The sequence below is a fragment of the Sphaeramia orbicularis genome, chromosome 5 (genome assembly GCF_902148855.1).
Source record: "Sphaeramia orbicularis chromosome 5, fSphaOr1.1, whole genome shotgun sequence".
In the NCBI taxonomy this organism is placed as follows: domain Eukaryota; kingdom Metazoa; phylum Chordata; class Actinopteri; order Kurtiformes; family Apogonidae; genus Sphaeramia; species Sphaeramia orbicularis.
This window is the reverse complement of record NC_043961.1, coordinates 38,799,391-38,827,169: the sequence shown is the minus strand read 5'-3', so window position 1 is coordinate 38,827,169 and position 27,779 is coordinate 38,799,391. Positions and strand designations below refer to the sequence as shown.

The window sequence follows — 27,779 nt, the reverse complement described above, 5'->3', positions numbered from 1 at the left end:
AATTGTAGTTTCGGAGAAGACGATTCAAATTTTTGTAACAGACAACAGACGACGCCGGACGCCGCATGACGACAATAGCTTACGGCCTGTCGGCTGGTAAGCTAATAAAATGACTTACGGCAGGTGACAAGAGCCCAACAAACACTCCTTCTGCAGATGTCAATCACTAGTAGAGCATTTGCAAATGGTGTATAGTTTTCTTGCATATCTATAAGTGAATGACACATTTCATTACATATGTACAAAGTAACTCAGCAGACTCAATCTGTCACACATAATTAGTACAAATTGTTTTCCAGTCGCAAGCAGCACCCACATCTTACCCAACACTATCCAGGGTAATTAACAGCAGAATATAGTAAATAACACCTTTACTAATTAGGCCTACAATGCATAAATCCTAACTTTTACATTATACATTTTAATTCTTGACAATTAGATAAAAGATTGAAACCTCAATGACATCTTATATTTATCGTGTATCGCTGCATTAACCCTTTAAACCCTAAGCCTGAAATGGTCTATCTGAACTTTTTTTTTTTTCTTATTTTGACTATAAAAAGGTTAGAAAATATCCTTTTGCCCATTTTTCCAGAGCACTAAGAATGTTCAAAATCTAGCAGTCATTTACAATTTACTGCATGTTAAAATCCTGCTAAAATGGCTTCTTCTCCACCTTCTGTTACAGGCGTGAGTGAAATCTGTAGGACTTTGTCCTAGTCATGTGCTGTTGTTCTGTTCACCCTCCTTACCTCCAGCGCTGCTACTCACACTGGTGTATGAATCTGTATGAATGTTCACTGGTGGTCGGAGGGGCTGTAGGCGTGAGTTGGCAGCCACGCTTCCGTCAGTCTGCCCCAGTCTGTGGCTACATATGTAGTTGACCACCACCAGAGTGTGAATGTGAGAGTGAATGAATAATGGCTCCATTGTATGCACTTTGAGTATGCGTTCACAGAAAAGCGCTATATAAATCTAATCCATTATTGTTATTATTAACTGATACGCTGACATTAGCTGGATTGATACCAAAATAAGCTAAAAAGTGCGGGGGGGGATTGTTGTGCCTGGCACCACTTACTATTGTATAATAATTATAATTATTATCATTATTATTATTATTATTATTATTATTATTATATAAATTCAGTAACATTCATACACTAAATATTTACCAAGACAAAATAATCTGCAAATGGGAGAGACTAAGGCAGAGCAGGAATGGTAGAGGTGAGTTGATCAGGGAGTGCTGCCATAAGCAGTCTGTAGTTTAGTCAAGGAAGGTCTTTCTGACAGATTTGAGTGATGAAGACCCTGGGTTTGGACCTTCTTTCTGGGTCTCTGCAATATGTCCGCAAGCCTCACAATCTGTCCTCTATACAGCCAGAGTGTGTATGTGAGGAAGAGAGAGTGCAAAACCGAGGGTGTAAATGTGAGACATCCAGACAACAGATGATGCTCAGTGGGGTAACAGTTGTGTGGGGTTAAGCTTTACGACACACACACACACACACACACACACAAATACACTTACGGCAGGGGTGAGCCAGAACTCGGATGTCGTCGATGGCGATGAAACCAGGATGGCCTTGGACTGAAACTGCCTCGAAGATAACCTGAGGTTAAAATGAGAAACAAAAGAAAAGGTTGCATCAGAGTGTTCTCATGCGAGTGATACTGAAAATAGGAAGAAAAATCAAGAAAAAACTTGAGCTCCTGTGAAGCTCATATGGGAACCCCAGGGGGATTCCCTTAAAGTCAGCAACTATCCCTGTCTTAACTCCATCCTTCTGTCTCAGCCCTTATGTTGAACCACATATGCTGCCCTCCTCTATCATCCCTCTTCATTATCCTCTTCTCCTTATCACTCCTCTTTCTAAGTTCTCTCATTTTATTTCAGATTCAGATAAGATGGTATTGATACTACTCCTCTTATCAACACTTTGTATTAATTCAGCGTTCTAACAGTATTCTTATCAGTTCTTTTTTTTAGGTTTGGGTTAGGATTACAGTTAAAACTCTGAACATAATTATTTGCTTTATTTTCTCATTTATAGCATGGGACTATACAATGAAAATATCAAGCAATCACCATCATACATCATGATTTTGTTATGATATTTATGTGAAACAAATATCATATCTAATTATTTAATGCAGAAGATGAAAGTCCATCATTCATCAATTATAAAATTGGATGCAGGGCTGTCAGTATTTTGACAGTGTGGTGGTTTCCCTACAGCCTCCGGATCTCTAAATCCACCTGCTCTGAATCTATGACCAAATCTATGAATATATCTGTCTTAAAAACATCAAACTGTGCATTTAGTTAAACAACTACTTTCCCAATTAACTGTCCCAACCAAGGTTATAATAGTTTTGGATTTTTTCGCTATGATTTAGTTTAATTTAGTTTTTACTTTTTTTGTTTTTATCTAACTCAGTTTTAATTAGTTTTTAGAACAGTTTTGCTAGTTTTTATTAGTTTTAGGGTTTTTTTCTAAATGCTTAGTTTTAGTATTAGTTTTAGTTTTTTCATATTTTTATCTTCCTCGCCTTCATATTCAACTAAATCCCACACAGGACTCTACTGTTTTCTCCCAACTTTAGTCTCTATGTTTCCAGGTAGAGTAAGGATGAGAAGCCAACTCCAAATGACAAGTGACGAGAAGCGATGGACCGTGAAGTGCTATGGAGCTAAAGTTGCTTGCGTGAAATAAATTGATTTCATATCAATCCAACACTGACAGACAAAAACAAAGGGAATTTTAGTCATAATTTTTCTACATTTTAGTTAAGTTTTGTTAGCACACAATACAGTTTCAGCTAGTTATTGTTTTTCTTTTAATTATAGTTTTTATTTATTTCAGTTAACAAAAATGCTTTTTAAATTCTAGTTTTCATCATTTCATTAGATTTTGTTAACGATAATAACCTTGGTCCCAACGCAAATTTACACTTTTTTTTTTTAAAGCTCTTTCATTCTTTTCAGGTTTATAACAGGTTAAAAGTTTAACACACAAAACTTTCTTTGCATCCCATATAGATCATGAACCTTTAAATATTACCACTAGTCATTTAACACAGTTGAAAACTATAGGAAGTATTTTCTGTCTCAGTTTGTGTTGTAGTCGTTCCTGAAGGTGACTGCATGTATAGTAAACCAGCAAAAAACAAGCACCCTCTCTACCAAAACAGAGTAAACCACCAGACTGTGCCCTCAGTGCACACAGCCTACACCACCCACTGGCACTGCTGTGGACTCCACACTGGGGATCAGGTGTAAACATAGGTGTCTCAATCTTTCCAATCACCTGTCTGCAGCAAGAAGGGGATATGGGTGGTAGCTGACAGGAGACTGAGAAAGCAGACTAAGACAACACCATGACATAAAACAAACAGGAAACTGAGTAGTTGTTTGGAGGAAGACTATGTGTCAACATCGTCAAATAGTTGCCGGTAGTTTTGGTAGTTGTAGGTAATCTTGTGGGACCACGTCAAAAATGCTTACGTCCAGCTATTATACATTTTACTGCTCACAGGCTGTACCAACTAACAGGGGTGGTGAGGGGCGAACTGTAAACCACAAAACTGTGAGTTCACAATGAATGAAATGGATTCTAGCCTGGTTGGAAACTATCATCAAACTCTGACATGAACAGAAATGTCATTTCTATGTACTGTTAACTCATAAAGACCCAGTGCTACTTTTATGGCAGTTCCTAAATGACTTTTTTCTCCATATTTAACCATTTTTAAGTGATATATTACCATTTATGATAATATTTTCCTCTGTATTTTGCATTTTTCAGTGTAAATCATGTATTTTCCTAGATTTAATTCACTGATCATGGAGATCAATGTTTCTCAATGGCCCCCAGGGGGTGTTCGGAATGAGAAAGCTGAGAAGGGGGTGTTAAGACCATAATGGGAGCGGTTGTATAAGTTTTAGCATCAAGGTGCATGTTATGTCGATGGTGAATCACCGTGCCCCCCCTGCAATAAGGTACAGGGACCCCCCAGTCTTCTGATCTTTGGTGGTAACATCCGTCTTGCCCCTGTCGCGACGGGGTACTACCTAACGTATAAGCTTGATCAGACCCAACTCCCCCAGTTCAACAACATACCCCCCCCCCCCCCCGGGGGGGGGGGTATGTTATAACATGAAGGGGCATTTGCTCAAAAAAGGTTGAGAAACACTGATGTAGATGTTCATAAAAATTCTGAAAAACAAATCATTAACTCAACATAAACCCAGTGTGTCCATCCACTGTCATTGATCCAACTCCATGGGTTTTACTGGTGAATCAATGTTGTAGAAGATGACGGTGTTTCCACATTCACTATGTAGCCTCTGAACGCCCAAATGGGTCATATCTGATTATGATTTAAAGCTGAAAAACTACATTTTACCTAAATTATTTACATGTATTGATAGGATCAGTAGACGCTCTTGGTCGCTAGTGGGTGTTTGGGTCTTTATGGATTAAACCTCGTTAACACACAGTGTGTTCTGCTTTTTATAAAATTTTGTCTATTGTTTTGTCCGTAAAAACTTACTGTCATTCTTTTGGTCCTCTCTTTATTTTTTGTACACTTTCATTACTTCAGACTTTTTCTAGGTGACAGACAGTGAGCAAAGGCTGTCAAGGGGCCATGCACTTCTGACCTACACTTACAAATACCTGACGTGGTCTGTGCTGTACTTGTCAGGACTGTGAGACTCACACGCTGAATACTAAACACCTCTGGAAGATGTCCACTGGGAAGACTTTACACTCTTCTATTCCCACAACAAATAAAACCTCTTCTTTCCAGCTCAGGCTTTCATTGGGAGTCTTCACAGTGATGCATATACACAGTTTTAGGGACATAAGGACATGTATAGTGTACTTTATTGCAAGTTTCACAAACCCCCACCATTCACCACTTCCTGCGTTGACAGTTATATGCCTTGTGTACTAATTCATCACACATCACATTGCTCACTTATTTATTATTTTGTTTTTTCTTGGCCTCATAATTTGCTTTCCATTATTAACCCACTAGTCACTATGGGAACATAAGAAAAATAACTGTAATAAAATGCTGTTTTAATCTTTAAGTTTTCCTCTGAACACTGGTGCACTAATGGAGAAACATTCTTCCATCTTAACTTAAATTTGGTTTGTGACCTTTGATGCACCTGAAAAAGCTGAGAAAATAATCATCTTTGAGCCTTTGTCACCTCTGGCTGCTTTAATAACTTTATTCCCAGTTTATTTATTTATTTTTTTAAGAACAGTGATCTGCACCGTAGACAATATGCCCACTGGTTATTTAAAGAAATTATACCCACAACATGTCACATATGGCAAAGTCAATTTAATACTGTACACGATTTACATAATTGCTATTAAGAGGTCATAAAACAATGCTCGTAACACTTTTCGCGTTTAAGAAAACTAACTCTTAACCCTAAAAATATCAATAAATGTCATAGAAATATCAAATATTTAAAATAGTGCTTTTTTTACTGACCTGTTTATGTGATAATAATTTTATGTAAATATATTGAGGGCCCCTCAACTTTGGAACAGCCTGCCCGAGGAGATAAGGCTTGCGGAATCAGTAACATCTTTTAAATCACTTCTTAAAACACATTTTTATAGAATTGCTTTTATGTGATGTCTACTGCCTTTTTAACCTTAATTTTTAGTTTTAATTTTAAATTTGATTTATTATTATTATTATTATATTTGGTCAGTATTTTTACCTTCAGCCTATTTTATTAAGTAATGGTCCATTTCTTTATTGACTATTAACTAGGGATGCAACAATACTTGGGAAAACTGTGTCCCGTTTGGTCTGCCCTGCACGGGACAATCCACCCTCAAGAACTGCGGGATTTCAGTTCAATTGATTTCTCTCTCTCTCTCTTGTTCAACATGCATGTGAAGCCCCGCCCCTCTGTGACAGAGAGGTGGCACACACATCAGAGTCCTGCACTGCAGAGTCCACTACTCTTCCAAAACAGGCATCAGCCCATACCCATGTACATTAGATCTGCAACCCGACCCAACCCACGGTTAAACACATTGTCTACTCAGTAACTCAATTTTAAGTTCCTGTGGGTTCCCGACCAGGTACAGGACTCTGACACACATACAATACTGTGACATACTATAGCAAGGGAATGCATACAGCGGATTACTGTGGCGTTTTTATACCACCGCTTTCTTTTACATCCTTATGCAGAATAGGAATTTAATTACTTAAAAAAGCTCCCTTTGGGCCTTATGTGTGCATGTGTCTCTTTTATACGACTGTATACAAGTAGTCAAGGAATAAGAAAGGGTTCTATTGTTCAGAACAGAAAGTGTCATTTTATGCAATACAGTGACATAATTTGTCCCTACTGTAAAATTCATTTTTTCTGACAAGCAAAATAAAAAATATAGTTTTGGGAGAAAAATAACTGTTCTCTTTACACACAAAACACGTACCGGAACTGAACCGAAATCGTGGCCCAGAAACCAAGATATTAACCGAACCATGGGCTACCTGTACCCTTGCACCTCTACTATTAACTGTTAGAAGTTGAGACGGTTTCCACTAAGGTAATGACAGTTTGACAGTTTCTTCTTGCCCTGTGGTGTCCTCTTTGATATGACAATGTTTTTGGTCCTTTTAAGAGAAAAAGTGTCATCTCTCCATGGGTGGTGATTCTCATTAGGGAACAGAAACACACACCTAATTCACTCCAGTTAACATTTAGCCTCAGATCTATGTGTGCGACACAGGGGTTCCTTCACTTCCCGAACATAGCTCTGTCATTAGGTAAAACACAGTCACTTTGTGCCACATCAATAAAACAGCCCAGCAGGGTACAGTAAGTCTCTGCACAGACCAACACTCTCAATCAAACAAAGGCACATCACACACAATGAGTCATCCCAAGGCTACACTTTGCCTCCAATTATTGACTTGTTTTTCTGTTTATCTCAGAAATTACATCCAAGTGCATCTGCAAACTGTGAAACAGGAACTGTACAGTGACATGCCCAGACCACAAAAAATGGAGAGCAGTCAGTGAGTAACACAACTGCATGGCACCTCTTCCAAGGAATATCTTCATGTTTTGTTCAATTATATACATTTTGTCCATGTACTTTTGTTTTCAAACTGAAATTTTACTATGTGTGCTGCATCTTGCTGTATAGATAACTTTGTGTCTGACACTGACCTGTTTTTAATTCACCTAATTTTTTTTTTTTTTTTTACATTTTTACCCAGGGAGGCAAGGGGTATTGTTTTTGGTACGGTTTGTTTGTGTCTTTGTTTGTTTCCTTCTTCGATTGTTAACACTCTAGCAGCAAACCTATTGGTTGAATTCATACCAAATTGGGTTTATAGATTGCCAGTGACCCAGAAAATATCTGATTACATTTTGGGAACAGTAGGTCAAAGTTCAAATTTTTTATGAATTAAAAAAGAAATACAAAATTTTTCCCATTTACTTATAATTGGCAAAATTTCACATGTCTGTAGCAGCAAACCTATTGGTTGAATTCATACCAAATTGGATTTATAGATTGCCAGTGACCCAGAATAGGTGTGATAAGATTTTGGGAAAAGTAGGTAAAACTTCAAATTTTTTATGATTTTTTTAAAATCTTATTTCTTCTCCCATTTACTTAAAACTTCAAATGTCTATAAAAACATCAATTTTGTTTCAGTTTACTTCAAACTTGGCAATTGAGGCAATTGATATGCTGACATCAGCAAATGCATAGACATGATGACATCAGCTGGATCGATACCAAAATAAACTACAATACATGTGAGGGGCGGCACTTGTTCTTGTTTTTCTTCTTTTTATGGATTTTCACAATGATAGCTGTGTACAATTTCCCACAACTAATTATTAAATTAAAATTATATAAAGTGTTTTCACACTGAATATGTACTGAACCATGGTTTAGTCTGATCCTGACCAAGGTCCCCTGTTTTGGCCGGGCCTAAAACCAGCTGTTTGATCTGCACCAAGGTTCAGAGGAAAGTTACACGCCTGCATATTCGGTTTGAAACGTCATACTAAACAAAGCAAGTATGAGGTGGAGTTTCTATGTGCTCCTTTGAATGGGGATGCCACCTTTTACCCTCATAATAGGCCTTACAGTTGAGGAAATGACACCTTAAGTGAACTTCAAAACCACCAGAGCTCCCTTTCAACTTGTTCCACTGCTATAGCTATTTTTGTTGAGAGTTCAGTATCTTTCCAGAGCTTCTGCTCCACATAGAAAATCAAGTTTTTACAAACTCCCATTCAAGGGCCAGTGGGCCTGATCAAAGGGTGTTAACATGCACTTTTTATGACAAATTTGACAGTAATGGCCATTATCACACAAATGGTTGACTTCATGACATTATTGGCCTTGCATTGCCTTTTTTAATCACTAAAATACTAAGATTTATAAGTTTGTAATCTTTATAAATAATAGCAGCATGAAAACAGTTCATTTCAGCAGAATATAATTTATAGCTCAAAAAACATGTTTAAGTGTGCAGTACATCTTTAAAGTTAAAACAGATTGCTAGATTTACAATTTATTTATAATCACTTTTGACAACCCACTGTCTTCCAGAGCAGTGGATCTGGTCTCACCTTGGGACCCATGTCATAAAACTGTGACCTACTTTTATAGAATTCAAATCGAAGGAGTTTTATTTTTCAAAAGTAGGCTATAAAGCACCTATGCAATTTAATCAACACATTCTCGTCACGTTAATCTAATAATACCTAAGTGAACACCATAACTCAACGCTGCGAATTCTTACAGACGTGTATGAAACTGCCTGTGTAACTTTACGTGTACAAAACAAATATGACAAATCAGGCTGTTTCCACTTGTGGATGATATTTTTACTGTAAATGGTGTCATTGTCAATATTTATTAAGCTCACAGTCTTTTTTGCAGTTTGCTGTCTCAGCCTCTGTCATTTGATTCAAAAGTTTTTGATACCATGAAGCCAACTATAGCCCCTTTTACACAGAGATCCTGGAAAAAAGGTGACATGGTGATCCCACCTTTTTTCCACCATTGACCGATTTACACAGCCAAGCCAAAGGAGTAACAGAGGTACAATGTTGAAGTATTTTATTTTATTTTATTTTATTTATTTTTATTTATTTATTTGTTTGTTTGTTTATTTTTATTTTTTTAGCTTTTTCCATGAACTACAGATGGATGCACGTGGTAGAACAGTTCAAGAAGGTGCCACTGTCTGTTACCTGATAGGAGTTGGGCCAGAATGTTGAAATTGCCAGCTCAGCCTTCACCCAGCCTTCAGTGACAGTATCAGAGGCATTCCATACTGGGTTACCCTGAGCACCTCCATTCACCTGCAGGGACCACACAGAGACGACACAATGAATTTAAAAGGAGGTTGTAGATGAGGAGAAACAACTGTCACATTTTTCATATCATCTTTATAAAAATCATTCAGTTCATATTCCATGAGCTTAAAATATTCTGATAATTGATAATATTACAGGTCTTTCTTTAATGACACAGGTGGTCTTTTAATGGACATTTACATTGTAAAACTGTTCATTTTCATCACTGATGCTGATGCAATGTCTCTATGGATTGCCAGTAATTGGATATATTAAAGATACATATGAAGCAATCATTACTGTGATCCAGAAGCATTTCAGCTCTAATGCAAGGCCACACCATTGATTCAAAGGTTTACTGTGGCTTGCTACACTGCAAAAGAACATGACACAGTGAGATAAATGCACCATAGCAGAGTAAAAATACTTACTATTTACCACTGACAAAAAACGATTTGCTTTTGAGTATAATGTAGTTGACGTCATCAGTTTGGTTAATAGGCGCTGAATTCCTGAATGATGAAATTTTTTCCTTTTTTTTTTTTAAGAAGAAAAGGCTTTTTCATGGACAGTGAATAGTTGAAATGTACATGAGCAAGAATATGAAATTTGCAATGGAAAAAGTTGCAGGGACATGAAAATCTGAAATTAGAAAAATCTTTTGACAGTTAGTGGAAATGTACAGCTTCATAATAAAGTAAGAATTACTGTATTGCAATATAGCTCTATTCCAAATCATAATATATTATATATATTATCACACTATTTATATTTATATTTTATCGTTAGGGTTTATTGGATTTACATTCTCAGCTAAAGCTCTTAGAGAATGTTTCAGTGTGTTGTTTTGCACACACACTTCCCACACACATATTTCAGACTGATCTCATGAAATTGCGGTGTATGTGACACCAGTTTATTGCACTTGGTGTGCTATACGTACGCATTTTCATCCTTTCGCATGTTATTCGATGCCATTTGATGGTGTGTCAGTGCGCTAGCCACTAATTGCTAATCGCTAGCTGCTAATCCCTAGCCGCTCATCCCTAACCGCTAACACTAACCGCTAATTGTGCTAGCCACTAATCGTGCAAATGGCGTGTTATTTTACGCGGTGTAAATATACACGCTGAAAGCTTATAATGCGTACAGATAACACTTGTAATTGGCGTGCTATCTGTACGCATTATAAGCTTTCATGCTTTTACATTGTTTATTTCAATGTTGAACATGTTAGCATCATAATAGCTGTGAATCTTCAACCTCTTTCTGACCATAAAGAACAATTCAAAACCAAAAATACATTTCTTCTAAATCAGTTTTTATTTTGGGTAAGGCAAGAATTCCTGCATTCATGAAATCAAAGTTTACAGTGTTTTGTCGTGTTTCATCTTATGTCTTTAACCTCATTTACTCATTTCTGTCTAGTTACATATTTTATGAATAGTATACAACCAGCAATAACTTTTCATCAATTTTCACTCTGAACCAAAACTTAAATTTTAAAGGGAACAGATTTGACATTTAATTAGTGATAGGAAAATACGGACATTTTTGTCCTCATCTCCCAAACCTACTAGAGAGAAAATAAATCAGAATTTTAGATGTTTAAGTTGACATTTTTTCAGAATATCAAAGACTGAATACAAGTGTGAAACACTATCTGCCATGGTCTAATTTTAGAACATCACTACCACTCCTCATTAAAGGATAAATATATGCTTAATATGTAAATAAAGCACTTTAGTGGTGGCTGCAAAAACATACCACCACCATGGATACCACAGAGTAACTTATTTCTAAGCATTTATTCCAGTTTAACTAAAAAGAGTCTTCTTTTTTTCTTTACATCTAGTAGTGTAACTCAGTAAACATCTCATTTATGCGATTTCTTTTTGATTAAAAAAAAAAAAAAAAAAAACTTTCACAAACAAGCCTTTCTACAAGTCATCTGTCATCCAAAACAATTTATCAAAGAGAGAAAATAAAAGCAGGACAAAGCCTTAAATGTGTCTCTGCTCTAAAGCAGCCCAAACAGTTGTTTACACTTGCTCATAAATTGGCCCCTGATACAGATACAGACTCTTCTAATGATTGGATTTTTCAGATTTTACTGATAGGCATTAGAAACATTGCATTCCAAGTTTATGCACAATAATATCCAGTGCCCTTTCTGAATGGCAATGCCATATTAAACATTTATGCCAATCCTCCATCCTTTCAACACAGACACTCTGATTTGCATATAACACTACAGCTTTAGAGTTCCTCCTGAAGCTGGAGCATGTAGCAACCTCAAACAGGCTTTGATGACATTAAAAACGACCTTGTGAGGTTGTTTTCTTTCAATATCTTTGTGATGAAAAGTTATTTCATATTCCAGGTATTATATTTTTTATCATTTTTATTTTTCTATTGTACTTGATGCACACTGTCTTGTGCTGCTATACATTTGAATTTCCCCCTTGGAGGATCAATATAGTATACCTTACCTTATCTTACCTTACCTTACGTTATCTTATCTTATTTTATCTTATCTTACCTTATCTTATCTTACCTTATTCCTTAAAATCATGTTTTTGACATCATGCCATTTAAATTTCAATTAACCTTTTATACATTTTATGAAATTGTAGTTTTTATATTACTACCCCAAACATACACAAGTGGGTTAAAAAGGACCCACATTCATTTTCAATGGAATTTTATCTGAACCTTTTAGACTTTCTACATTCTACACTCATTCATTCTACATTCTCCCTCCCTCCCTCATATATAGATATATATGTATATAAAGATATATACATATATATGTATATATAGATATATATGTGTATTTATGTATATATGTGTGTGTGTGTGTGTGTGTGTGTGTATATATATATATACACATTTTAAAATTATCAAAAATGTAAATACACAAATATAATAAAAAAATATTTAAAACAAGACATCATTCTTTTATGGGCCAAAATATTACACAAATGATCATTTTTAACATGACAAAATGACAAAAGTGGTATAAAAACACAGATTTTAACAGGGATCCTTTTTGACCCACTTATGGACGAGTGAAGGGTCCAGTCACTCATGCATCTAAGGGTTAATGTTAAATTAAATAACTGACCTGACTAAAAAGTCAATCCAGTAGATGAGGTGTTTGTTTAGCTGTCTCTCAGTCATTCTTTCCCTCCTCCTCTAAAACACACCTGGGTAAACTGCATCCCTCCTTGACAGAGGAGACAGGTTTGTGTGTGTTTATTTGTTCAATGTGTTTCTAACATACACAGGCACACACCTTAATGTAGACGTTGAGGGTGCCCGGGCTGGCTCCATCGCGGCTGGACAGTGAGTACAGGAAGTCGATGCAGTGGGTGTCATTCTCCTTCAGGGTGGGCATGTACAGGTGAGCTTTCTGCCCCGATGCCCGACCTGATGCGTTCACCACCATGAAGGAACCTGCAACAACAGGAAATACAAACATGAGGCTGGAAATGATTCAGATATCATTAGGGTAGTAGAAAAAAGACAGAAATCCAGGCACTCACTTGGTTGGAAAAATTAGAAATTGTATAAAACCTTTATTTCATGAGGGCCTGAAGTTAAAAACACACCAACACGTGTCGGCATGCGCCTTCTTCAGGGTCTCCCTGGGTCTCCCTGAAGAAGGCACATGTAGCCCCAAAGAATTAATCTACAGGCCCTCATGAAATAAAAGCTTTTTACAATTTCTAATTTTCCAACCAAGTGAGTGCCTGGGGTTTTGTCTTTTTTCTATTGTTCATGCCCTCTCCATGAGCCCCTCTGGTTTGTCTAATACCAGTAGCTCCCTGTGAAATTGTTTTTTTTGTGTGTGCGTGTGTTTGCATCATCAGGGTAGTATTTGGAAGTAACAGGAGGTTATAGGAGGTTCTTTTAGGAATACAATTGCATAGGCATTTAAGTGATTTCAGTGGAGGATTGGTTCTAATGATGCAACTCTGGATGCAGATGCATGTTAAAGGTTGTAATACTTACTATAGTGCTTATCATATTGCCTGTTACATACTCAAGTTGCAATATGGTGTGAAAGTACAAAGTCACTGGAGTGTATACTGACACAAACTCATTGGTTTCTCAAATAAACAGCACTTTGACACTGAGATCCAGGTAAACAAAGCGTCTAAGTGAACAACAGCAAACAAACATGTTAAACAGTTTGATAAAGAGGAGAACAATGTCGCACAGCGTTCAACAACTGACTTTTAGGTGTTTAAACAGGATGTGCACAACATAAGCTGCTGTTTTGGATTGTCAATATGTACACTTTACCATTTATGAAGATTTTTTTTTTTCTTTTCTTTTCTGTAACGATAACAATAAGTTATGCACAACACTACTACTCTTTCGAACCATAAACTGAGCATGTGATTTAATCGTGATGTTGATCTTAAACAAAAGCATCTGTATTTTATAAGTGGAAATAAAAATGCCATTTCTTGTTTTAAAAACAACCTGAACCTTATTGCTGATGTAGAATCAGTTGCTTTGGATCACTCTGCTTCAGGAAATGTGGATTTTTTATTTACTTTTTTTTTTTTTACAATCAGTGTTAACATCCTCAAATTGATCCTGCTCTCACTCATCACATTGTTTCATGACCTCTTGTGTCCTTTTACTACACTATCATGTTTCCCCAAAGCTATCCAAGTAGTTTGTCTTAAGAAACTATAACTATACAACCAGGCCACTGTTTAGATGTCTCTCAGATTAAACCATTTGCTAAAACGTGGTGCCTGTGCCTTTGAAATACAAATAGGCAGGGCTTATATCAGCGTGGAGTTAGACTCAGAACACTGTTAAAACTACACTGTAAAGAAATGCCGAGTGGAATGTCATTCCCTCCTCTCCTTAGTGTTATCTTGCATTCATCCACAAATATGTGTAAGCTGCAGTAACGAGACCCATCGAATCCTTTTAATGTGTGATAATGTATGCTAATAGATCATGGAAAGAGGATGACACAGATAATAAAGAATTCCTTCTAAACCAGACCAGATGGTTTACAACAGATGATAGCACACGTTTTAAAACCATTAGAGACAAAAGACTTTTACTAAGTTTCCTATGAGCTTTTGTGGATTCTTAAAGGTTTCTTAAAGATGTAAACATAAATCACTGCTTAGAAAGGCTCAGGCAGGTTTTAGAACCACCATAGTTGATGTGACAATGAAAGAGCAAAAAAAATACAACCAAACGCTCTTTAATCCAGTTAAGCTGTATATCAAACATGTTAATGTACCCACGCCCTGAGGGTTCTGAACTGCAACGTAAAACACATTTTCTCTGTCGACTCACAGTTTAAGTGTGTTTTAGTCTCTGCTTTATGGCACAGGATGGAGCTTTTATGGGTCGGCCAGCTCCATTTGGCCGGCTGCCATGAGCTGGACTGCCAGTTCGAAGTGACTGGGAGACTATTTGGCAACAGAGCAGCACAGAAGAGATAGTGAATCAAGCAGGTGTGAATGTATGGTTCTAACACACCATCTATGTGTGTGCACAAAGTCAATGTGAAGGTGTAATGAATTGAAAACAGAGAGGGTGTGTGGGCAGCAGATACAGCAGCTTAAAAATATGAGGACCCTTTATTAAGTGCAAGGTTTTTATCTGGGTTATAATTGTGCTGGCACTTCGCTTGCAGATGTCACATTTTGCTGTCACATAAATATATCTTTACTGATGAATGTGCACTCGCACCTATAAGGGAACATAAACAACACATTTTTTTGTCAGTTACTACTGATGTTGAACCACAGTGACTCTAATTAATCAGCACTGCCCTGCTCCTCAGTAGAAATGCATTAGTAATGAAGTTATAATTTTAACTAATTAGTAAAGCTGAGGGAAACTCTGACATGCTGTGACAGTTTGAGTTTGATGCTTTAATTTATTTATTTTATATTATTTTATTATATTGATTTTTCAGGGGTGCCAGCCAGGTCTCTCTCCTGACATATAAGATGTTAGGTTAGTCAGTGTAAGTCAGTCTTTAGCTTGAGTCTCAAACCACACAAAGGATGTGAGTTTTAATTAAACTCACACCCCACACATTAAATGACAAAGAAAAGAACACACATTCAAACCATGTAAAATTCAAAATCATGTATTAAACAATGATTATAAAAAAAATTCACACAAATTCAAACCCACAGTTGAAAACCCAACCCACAGAAAACCCAAAGTCCAAACTCAACAAAATCCACCAACCAAGCAAAAATTCAAACTTAAATCTTCCACAATTTAAACAGTCTTTGGAAAGAAGAAAGTAACAAAAAAAAAAACAGTTCAGTCCATTTAAACAAAAAATTCCATTCCGGGTTTTCCAGTTTTTCCAAAGAGAGAAAAAAAATAATTCAGTTCATTTCAGTTCGTTTGAAAAAAAAAAAAAAACAAGCGCACAGTTCAGGTCAAGGCTTTTTTTAAAAAAACGAGAAAGCAGGAAAAAACTTACTCACACACTCCAATGGTCGCAGTCAGTCAGTCCGTCAGTCAGTCCAGTCCAGTCAGTCTGTAATCCATTCCGGGTTATTGCTGCTGGTTTGCTGGTACGTGAGGGAGACTGTCTTGCTGCAGTGAGATGGACTGGATGTGATGCACCAGAGGGAGAAAACGGACGGAGATGAACAGAGTTGTAAACGGGATTAACTGCCGTACTTTTTTGTCTCTACTAACGAGCTGTTGCTCCGACGCTTCCGTGTCGTGCCGACTCGAACGCACCGCCGCACTCCCCGAATGCGGATATGGGGGGGGGTATTTAAAAACTGCCGCCAACTTCGGGCGAATCAGGTGTCGATGCTGTGGTGACAATTTCCGGCGTGGATCTGGATGCCAACATGCATGTTACAGGGTGTGTGTGTGTGTTTGGGGCAACTTCCAGGTTGTCACAATGCGAACAGACAAGAACACACCACAATTTGCTAAATTGGACTTATTTCATATTATACTATAAGTTTGTTATTAGTAATTCTCTGTGATGTATTACTGAATGAACATTTAGTGATAAAACTTTTCATGTATAGCACGGGTGTCAAACTCATTTTAGTTCACGGACCAGATTCAGCCAAATTTGCTCGGAAGTGGGCCAAACCAGTAAAATAATAACATAATAATATATAAATTATGTCAACTCCAAATTTTCTCTATGTTTTAGAGCAAAAAAAGTAAATTTATATTATTAAAAGGTTTACATCTCCAAACTATCCTTTGAAAAGATGTGAATAACATGAACAAACTGAAAAAATAAATATAACTTAATAATATTATGCCTCAGTTTATCATTTACACATATACAGGGTGGGGAAGCAAAATTTACAATGAACATTTAGTTGTTTTTTCTCAGCAGGCACTACGTCAATTGCTTTGAAACCAAACATATATTGATGTCATAATCATACCTAACACTATTATCCATACCTTTTCAGAAACTTTTGCCCATATTAGTAATCAGGAAAGCAAACGTCAAAGAGTGTGTGATTTGCTGAATGCACTCGTCACACCAAAGATTTCAAAAATAGTTGGAGTGTCCATAAAGACTGTTTATAATGTAAAGAAGAGAATGACTATGAGCAAAACTATTACGAGAAAGTCTGAAAGATACTATTAAAGAAGAATGGGAGAAGTTGTCACCTGAATATTTATGGAACACTTGCGCAAGTTTCAGGAAGCGTGTGAAGGCAGTTATTGAGAAAGAAGGAGGACACATAGAATAAAAACATTTTCTATGATGTAACTTTTCTTGTGGCAAATAAATTCTCATGACTTTCGATAAACTAACTGGTCATACACTGTCTTTCAATCCCTGCCTCAAAATATTGTAAATTTTGCTTCCCCACCCTGTATGTTATAACTTAGAGATCACAGTGGATCTGCAAACACACAAAACATTTAGTAACAGGCAGAATATTGTTAAAATTGTATTTACTTCTCTTAAGACATTTCAGGTTATTCACTTTTTTTTTTTGCAAAATTAAACTTTGTTTTCATGTAAATACATGAAAACATTTACATTTACAAAGACAAAAATTTGAAGTTGTCAATATTTAAATGTTCTTATGATAGTATTTTACTAGTCCTGCCCACTTGAGATTGAATTAGTCTGAATGTGGAACCTGAACTAAGAGGATTTTTAATATTTTAGTGTAATTTTTGCATTTCACATATTTATCCCAAGGGCCAGACTGGACCCTTTGGCGGGTCAGATTTGGCCCCCGGGCCGCATGTTTGACACCTGTGATGTACAGGGTGTCCCGTAAGTCTCCATACATAGGAGACATAATACATTCCATGGGTCGAACATGTATTTCTTTATATTTCTTCTTTATAGTTCTTCAGCAGTGGAGGACACGCATTTAAATGTGTTCCCGACAAAATGGCAGTCATACAGAGCATATTATATAAATAAAAATGGTTTATGTCAAGAAACGTTTATTTTTCGTTTGTATGGAGAATTATGGGACACCCTGTATAGTTTTTGTCATTTCATATCTGCATATGTAGCTGTTGTATTCGTGCGTTGTGTTACATATGACAAAACCGAACTTCTTGGGACACTTGCCGTTTATTCCTAACAGAAAAGTATACAATCAGTCTCATTAGTAACACCTGAGCCTTGTTCTCACACTGCTAAGCTAAAATAAAAAAAATTAAAGTTAGCTAACACACTACATGTTAATTATACTATGAACATATAATTAAGAATACTGTCATTTTCACTCAAGAATATGCTCAACCGATAGGGAGCTAAGCGTTACACAAACACCACTTAGATATGACGTTAAAATAAAAAATAAATAAATAAAATAATGACAGGACTGGCAGTGTGTGTACTTACCAGGTAGACAGCACAGCGGAACTGTTGCTATCTCCCTGGGGTGCACGACCCTAGTCCGCAGGGGTGTGGCGTTCAATGCCCATAAAATAAAATTGTAATTAATATAATAACACTGCGAGAGATGGCAAGTGGACTCACACACTACATACATTATCTCCGTTATACATATTCAGTACGTGCAGAAGTCTTAGACCACAGGTGTCAAACATGCGGCCCGGGGACCAAAACCGGCCCACCAAAGGTTCCAGTCCGGCCCGTGGGATGAATTTGTGAAATGCAAAAATTACACTGAAGATATTTAACAATCAAGGATGTTCAAATCATTTTAGGTCCATTCAATCTAAAGTGGGTCAGACCAGTAAAATACTATCATAATAACCTATAAATATTGAACCCCATTTTTTTTCTCCCTTTCTTTTAGTGTAAAAACAGCAAAATTACACAAATGTTTATATTTACTGAATAACCTTTTACAAAAAATGTGAAAAACCTGAACAAAAATGTCTTAAGTATGTGGAATTGTACCAATATTCTACCTGTTACTCAATGTTGTGTGTATTTGTAGATCCACTGTGATCTGTAAGTTGTGATGTACATGTATAAATGATAAACTAAGGTGTAATATTGTTAAAATTGCAATTATTTTTCTTAAGAATTTTCAAGTTGTTCATATTTGTTGACGTTATGTTCAAGTGCAGTTCATACATATAAACCTTTTCATTAAGGAATTTTGCTTTTTTTAACCAAAAACACAGAGAAAACACTGGAGTTGACATTATTTATCAGTTCTTGTCCTATTATTTATATTATTTTACTGGTCCCGCCCACTTTAGATCATATCAGGCTGTATGTGACCCCTGAACTAAAGTGAGTTTGACACCCCTGTCTTAGACCATCTCTAGTTTTGTTGTTTTTGCAGGACTGAAATTAATTTACATATTAATTTCTCATTCTCTTTTCTTCAGATACAATAAGCTAGAATGTGCACATACAGGAAATATGTGCATTTTCTTAAAGGGGTCATATTTTGTCAAACCCACTTTTATTAGTTTTTGGTACATTTATTTGGACCCTAATAGTTCAAAACATTTGAATTTGAACCCTCCAGGTGCTGCAAAGCTATCTTTATATTCATTTGAACAAAAATCCAGTCAGTTTCTACAACGCGTTTTAATTCCTTCTTAATTTGTTACATCAATAACTAGTTATGTCACAACATTTGCACATATAAGGTTAATACTTCTGATGAAAATTTCTCCGAGCACGACATAATTGTTTGTCAGCAGCAGTGGTTGTATTCCATACTGAAACTATGTCCAAACTTGGAGCCGATTACCTAAAATGTTCAGTTGTTGTTTGAACGGGACAGAGCAGCACAGCCAACAACCTAGAGGGGGCGGGGCGTGAAATGGCTCATTTGCATTTAAAGGGCCAGCGCTCAAAACAACCTTTCTGGTGTCGTTACTCAGAAATAGGGTTGAAGATGGACCTGTGGAGTTGAATTAATGAAGAATTCAGACCCAAACATAGCATTTACATTTTATGTAGACCACAGGGAAATGTTTTAAAATGCATAATTCCATTTAAAAAAGCAAAATATCACTCCTTATATGTGCCACATTAAACACATACTGTACATAGAGGAATCATTTCCAATTCACCAGAGGTACCTGGGTTATACTCAGGGTGCAATTTGTAAAAAAAAAAAAAAAAAAAAAGAGAGAGAGAGGGGGATGGGTTTTTTTGTTGTTGTTGTTTTTAATCATGAAAAAACAAGCAATCAACAGGCCTAATTCTTTTTTAAGTTAACAGTAGGTCCTATTACATGTCGAACAGTTGAACATTCATCTTTAATGCTAACTAAAAATACATGGTACATTTAATTTTCTGCGACAGTCACACCTGTGATGTGGGAGATAGTCTAATTAAGTTTCAGGACCATGGATAAGGGCCGATCATGCGAACATGGTAGAGGATTTATGGTGAACGGGTAACTCAATCAGACTGTAAAATGTAACATAAAACCTAATCGATTAAGATTAGAGATCAGCAGCAGCGGTTGCAGTCCATACTGACAATATGTCCAAACTTCGAGCCAATTACCTAAAACGTTCAGTTGTTGGTTGTATTAACGAACACAAGTGGCTGAACAGGACAGAGAAGCACGGTCAACAACCTGGAGGGGGTGGGGTCATGTGCATTTAAAGGGCCAGCGCTCAAAACAACCTTTCTGGTGTCATTACTCAGAAATAGGGTTGAAGATGGACCTGTGGAGTTGAATTAATGAAGAATTCAGACCCAAGCTTAGCATTTACAGTTTATGTAGACCACAGGGAAATGTTTTAAAATGTATAATTCCATTTGTAAAAGCAAAATATCACTCCTTTAAGAGTTAAAGTCACTGTTTTGTGACTGACCCCTGACCCCATGACAAGAAGCAGCACAAACAATTAGAAACATCTGACATGTGTTGAATGAAACCTGGTATAAAACATAAGAAAATGAATGCCATAAATATCAAAAGGGTTAAAGATGTGTTCAATGCAAAGGGATGTCACACTAAATACAACAACTTTGGTTTACTGAAGCTTTTTTCCCTGAATCTTTTGTTTTTACTGCTGTACATACTTCCCATATATCCAGATTGGCTCCTAATACAGACACTGAGAAGTCAAATGCATCTTTTTGTTCCATTTGTTCATTGAATTGCTGATGCATATTACCAGAAATTGCCTGCATGTCATGGCATTTTGATTTTAAAGGGCAGTGCAGTGACTTTTAACAGGTCACAGTTTTGACAAAGGAAGCAGAACAAACTTGGAGCCACAAACACACAAAATATTGTACATGTGAGGATTTGCATTAAGTTACATTCATTTGATATATGGACACTTATAAATGTCATCTAGTCTTTATTTTGTTTGTAGTATTCAATTGTAGATTTGATTGATACATATTTAATGGCACTAAAACACAACACAAAGTGAGGTGAAGATTTTCAAGACCATATGACAGTACAGAGATTTGGGTTTCATAACTCAGACATATGCACGCGACCGAAGCACAAAGAATAGTATGTAAGAAATCAGATAACATATCTACCAAAACCATCCTAGTGAGAGGCTAGGATGGTTATTTTATGTATGTGTACATTCTGTGTTTTGGTATTATTTTTGTTTTATTAAAACAGATACCTCACTGATACTTAGTATATAAAATTATTATACAAGACTTTTACAATATCACTGTTAATGTGCCTTTATTATTTATTATTAAAGAACAAGCCTTTAACTGTTGCTTCGGAGATGTTCTTTCAATTATTTATGCACTAGTATTTAAATCACCTCACAAACTGAATTATAATGAAATATGTTTGAATAAATCAAAATGATAAGATGGACGCTGAAGTATGTAAGAGAAGATTATTATAACAGCAGAAACAGACAGACACCACAAAGTATGACAATATCCCTACCACTAATGGTCAAGGGAAAAAAAAACAAAACAAAACAGAAGCAACAAGCAATGACTGTCCCTCAGAACAGACAAACAAAACCTTATATTTATATATTCATATTAATATTACACATGTTCAGGGAATTAATGTTCAAAAATCAGTATCCCATCATATTTTAAGGCTACTGCCATTCGATTCTTATTCAGTATTTTAATATGAATTCACACTACAGCTGTATTAAATATTCTTAATTAATGAGTTTTATAAAAAGGCCTGTTGAGAATCTTCATACATTATTGACTCATGTAGGTTTGGGTGATCACTGTGCCAAATACTTTTCAAAGGGATAATGCAGATCCTTTCATGAAGAAATAAATGACATACTGTCACTTTCTTTTCTTCATCGTTAACTAAACATTTTTTTTTTTTTAATCTTATTTATTTATTGAAGTATTTTTTATTAGCACTAAAGCTACAAGTCTTGCTGTTTCGTGTTGCTTTGCTGTTTGTCTGCACTTAAAGTATTCACTTTTTGTTAACTTTCTGCTCTGCTGCTGCTGATAAATAATAATGTCTGAAAAGAGTGTAAAAGCACTTTTGGTTCCTTTTAAAACTCTGATGGATACATGAGGTCTAGATCTGTAAATACTGGAAATCCTGCTGCATCACAGAAGTATGGAGAGTTACATGTACATCAGAATGCAAAGTATTGAGAGGTTTTACGTCATGACAAAACAAAACAAAACATGAAAATGTGTTATACCTTGGTTGTAATTTGCCTACATGTTCTAAGAGGTGACAAAAATTGTGAGTCAGAGTATAATTCTATCTCTTAAGATCATCAGATGTCAGTCTTTTAGCCATGTCACCTAGCCCTATCCCTCAAAGACCAAATACTAGTAATAGATGAATCAAAGTGATTCTTACTTTTTAAGCATTTTGGCCGATCAGTTGATGCAGATATTTTATAAATGGTATCACCAGAAGTTGTCTTCAACAGGAGTCGACAGCTAGTATTCACTCTGTGAACTGGAGTTATTGACTTTAATGTTCAGTTCTGGATGATGTATTTATTTGTGTATCTATTATTTTGATTTTTTTAACAGTTGTACCATTTGTGATCAAAGTTAAATAGCTTTTTAAGCATTTTCTTACTCCAAACTATATCAGCCTTTAAAACTTCACCAGTGTTCATCTTCTAACAAATACATGTTTGTACATATTCAAAGAACCACCTTGAAAAATATGTTAGTATTCAATGACACACACAGTGGCCCAGACAAGAACAAACACAGACGCACACAGATGCACAGTGGCAGAGGCCCACAACACTCATTTCACATGTTGTTTCCCAGCTGTGAGGTCAGAGAGGAGCAATGTGTTAACGTGAGAAAAACTGATGAATCTGTCTGCCATGTGTAAAAACACACACACTCTTGCACACAAAAAAATATCAAAATAAGTGGGTCATTTCAGTGCAACAAACATTCCAGCGCTTCCTGCCACGCGAGACCAGCTGTTTTCACAAATGCTGTTGAGATTTTTTTCCTCTCTTTTATTCTCCAAAGGCTGTCAACATCAAAAGACAGCAGAAGCCTCAGCAGCATCACTCAGCTGCTGAAGTGCCCTTCAGCAAAGCGCTTTTACATATATACATATACTGTGTATAGATAGATAGATAGATAGATAGATAGATATGTGTGTGTGTGTGTGTGTGTGTGTGTGTGTGTATATACACATATATATAATAATGATCTTTAACAATCAACTGTCTATCCAATATCTTATATACACCTATACAAATGATAATGAATAACAACAAAAACTGTGTTCCATGTTAAAGCAATTCTGAGTTTTTGTCAACAACTACAAACAGTAGTACCCTGGAGGGTAAAAACACTGATACCACCTGATGGTGGTCTATCAGGTGACCTCAGTCTAGTCAATTTAACTTTGATTTCAAGCCACTTAGAGCAGCTCTCAAAAGGATTTAAAGATGTGAGATTTGGGATCCATATTCAGTTCCCAATGCAGTATTCTACTGAATAAAAACAACTTAGAGGTTAGTTTGTGAATGTACATGAACTGGACTACAGGTTGTGTTACTGCTCCTTCATACATCATCAGCCTGATTTGAATAAATTACCCTGAACTTTGGGGTGCGGTGGAAACACAATTACCAGGAACTTTTTTACCCCAAATAAGTTCCTGGTAAATAAGTTCCTGGGCTTTTGGTGGAAAAGGGCCTTTAGTCTCCTCTTATGGGTGTTTCCCCACAACAGGTTATAAACTACCTGTAGAAAAGAATCCATCCTCACTGCTACAATATCACATTAGAAAAGAGAAACTTCTATATGTTTTACATGTGGCTGGATTATTGCTCCTGCAGTGGTTTGGAAAGTGAACAACAATAAAGTTTTCATTGTCAGGATGAAACTGATTAGGTACGCTTAGCTAATGACCACGTCTTAATGATGTCTCATTAACAGTAGCTGCTACGGCAGAAAGATTCTGCTTAGGGTGACACAATATCTTCTGACAGAAATCTAATCTAAAGAGTTTATCCTCTGGTCATCATTTAATGTGGTTTAAGTTGCGCGTCTGCTGCTGTGGCCTGTTTTCACTTGTATGACAGCATTATGAGAATTAGATTCACTGTAGTTTTCCTTTTCAACAGGATTCTGTGTATTCAGTATAAACCATGCTTGTGTCCTCACCATCATTTTTGCTAAATGAACTTGGTGAAATGACTGGCAGGCAGTGGAAGAAAGCCTTGTGTTGCCCTTCTGGGTCCTGGAACTGTATGACCTCACATGACAACTAAATAGTGCAATATATGTGAGTCTGAAGGAAAAACAGATCAGAGAAATTAATCTCTACTTCACAGACAGAAAGTGAATTTAGTTATCCTTTAAAATCCAACAGTGACTGACACAAGTCTATTTACTGTTCCACTACAGTTACATTTGCCATTATCATAGGACCATTGGTATGTCATGTTACCACTTGTGCTTTGGGTTTCAGAAAGACTTGGAAAATTGTAGCTTGTGTGGACAGTACCATGCTACTTTGCTTTTACATTAGCTTTGATAATAACAATGTTTTATTCCAAAATCTGAGATTTTACCCCCACACCACTTTACAAAATATGGGAGTAACAGCTTATTTTATAGGTCAGCCGTTACATGTACATTAATCAATCAGTTAATCAGTCCATTCATCCATCCATCCATCCATCCATCCATCCATCAAACAAATTTTATCTATATAACATCACATCATTAAAAAAGTTATCTCGTGATGTGCCGTATTATGGTGTCAATATGAGTTGACATGAAAGAATGCAAACAGTCCTGTCTATTCTGAAAGAAAGTGAATTTGTACGATATACCAAAATGTATTTGTTATGTGTAAATGTGTATGTGGGTCTGTGTTAATGTGTCACTGTCTGTTTCTATTCTGTGTGCATGTGGGAGGATGGGGGAGTTAGAGAGTCCCTTTAGGGGAGCAACAAACTGGTTATGAAGTGTGTGGGACACTGGTTGAAATGAGAAGTATCTCAGACAAACACACACTCGTACAAGCCCACCTTCCTCCTGGAGATTCCTTAGGGATGCGCCAAGTATCATTTCTACTCCATTAGCAGCTGCAGGATGCTTCAGACATTTGTGTATGTATTTGTTTTTTCTTTTTTTAGTCCTTCAATCTCCTCTACCCTTTCTCTTCATAAAAAACATCACATGTGTTTCAAATAAAACATGGGGTGGTGAAAGACCGATAACTACGGTGGTTTTGTTGAGTATAAGCATGTGAACAAAAATGAGAAAAAGTCTGTTGTTACGATGTTACACGGTGTATATACACATACGTACATATGTATGGATGTGAGAATAGACATTATGATTTTGATTATATTTTGTTATTCTTTGACAAATCTGGGCCGAGTCTGGTTGTGTAACATATGTCGTATATAGTTTGTAAAGCTCATTTGAATTAAAAAAAAGAAAAGAAAAAAAAAAAGAAATACAGATACTGACAAATGCAGTGAGGATGCTGTAGCCATACAAAAGTGACTGATTTGATCCGTAATGAAACTGTGTAAAAGGGGGGAAATTAAAGGCAAAAGACAGGATTGAAATAAGAGGCAGGTTGTGACTGACTTTTCTTACAGGTATAGCCTACATTACTGGCACTAATTTTCACTTGAACCGAACTGTTGGTGTTGAATGAACTGACCCGTTGAATACTGTAATGTCTGTATCTGAATCTTACAAGACATGGCATGGATTGTTTGAGTTTCCTGGTTTTTCCTGATGTTCAGATATTTTCAGGTCAGAGTGACCTGGCAGGTTGACAGAGCTGTAGAAAGCTGGGTTAGGCACACAGATTGGAAGGGTCATTAATAAGTCACCATTTTTGGCTAGGCGTCTACCACGTACACAACAGATGGTTAGTTCCTTTTATGGTAACAATGATGTTCTATCACCCCTGTATGAAACCCCTGTTGAATAAAGAATGGGGGAGAGACCTCCCAGATGCATTCCTGAGTGGTTGTCTTTTTTTCACCACAACATCGGCAGTCTTGGAAAACGTCCCCATGCACATAAATACATGGTATACCTTACCTATCTCTGTCTGTATATATCAGTGTGTCTCCCTCTGTGTCTGTGTCTCTCTCAAATGTCACTCAATATCTACGAGGTACACACAGCAGGCCGTACGGACGTACGTCTGCAGGTGCCAGTGTACATGTTCAACTGCATGTTCAACACATGAAGTCCGACATCAGAGCAAACTGTTTACTTACTCTAATTAGCTGAATTATTTTGACATAATGTGAAATCTTAATCGATTAGGTTTTGTTGCATTTTACAGTCTGATTGAGTTGCCCATTCACCATAAATCCTCTACCATGTTTGCATGATCGGCCCCTATCCATGGTCCTGAAACTTAATTAGTCCATTTCCCACATCACAGGTGTAACTGTCGCAGAAAATTAAATGTTTCATGTGTTTTAAGTTTGCGTTAAAGTTGAATGTTCAACTGTTCAACATCTAATAGGACCTACCGTGAATTTAAAAAAGAATTAGACCTGTTGATTGCTTGTTTTTTCATGACAAAAACAAAAAACAAAAAAACATCCCCCTCTCTGTTTTGTTGATAAATCACACCCTGAGTATACCCCAAGTACCTCTGGTGAATTGGAAATGATTCCTCCATGTACAGTATGTGTTTAATGTAGCGCACGTCCACGGGTTAAGTGATGTTGTTTTTTTACTCAGATGTACTGACATCATTCCCCAGTTGTAATGTCAAGGCTCATAACTCATAGATACAACTGTTTTGATTATGTTACTCTTTAGCAACTTTAACTTGACTTTGCTCTTCCAGTGAATGTCTGTGTTATATTGCAGTGTGAGCCTCCTGAGTGTGCACCCAAAACACAACAATTAAAATACTGATCTATCATCATCGGTGCGTCACCAGAAAAGAGGCTGAATAAATGTGCAAAAGAAACTAAAAATATTGCAAATGCCAACAAATCGCAGGGATGTTGCTTCATACAGAAATAACATTATGTGATATATTTCATAATAATTTCTGCAGTTAGATACCCCTAAATCTTACACACTTTACGCCATGGACGTAGAAAGAGCATGGATGCTCTTTGACATTAATGCTACTGTCTGAACTATACTGGAAGGATGAACCCCATTCTAACAGGACATATTCATCAATTGGCATTTTGATGATGGATTTGGAGCGTGGACTGGACATCTATCTCCCATTAGTGTCCAGTTGTGTTGACATGTGGTGACTGTGAAGGTCATAGTGTGTGATTCACATTTGTTCATCGTTGTCAAACCATTGCTTGAGCCCTCACAGCCTATGGATGGAGTCAGTAATGTCCTGGTAGAAACTGATCCTGTCAGGGCTTTTCTTTAATTTGTCACCCATCTGTATGCCTTAAAATATATATATAATTCATGTCTCTGCTCCAAACTCAATGGTAGAAGGCAGAAATGAATAGAACAAGGAGGGAAGAAGAATGCCAGCTGCAGTCATGTGACTCA

General features: G+C 36.6%; 1 protein-coding gene across 7 annotated transcripts in view; it reads right to left on the bottom strand.

Annotated features, from left to right (window-relative positions):
• Positions 1-27,779, bottom strand: part of ptprt (protein tyrosine phosphatase receptor type T) — a 625,436-nt gene that overhangs the window by 429,084 nt on the left and 168,573 nt on the right. For all 7 annotated transcript variants that reach the window (XM_030135306.1, XM_030135308.1, XM_030135311.1 and 4 more), the window contains exons 3-5: positions 12,678-12,838; positions 9,275-9,385; positions 1,535-1,616 (exon numbers count right to left, since the gene is read on the bottom strand). In XM_030135306.1, coding sequence (XP_029991166.1) covers positions 1,535-1,616; positions 9,275-9,385; positions 12,678-12,838 — 354 coding nt within the window. The remainder of the gene's footprint in view (positions 1-1,534; positions 1,617-9,274; positions 9,386-12,677; positions 12,839-27,779) is intronic.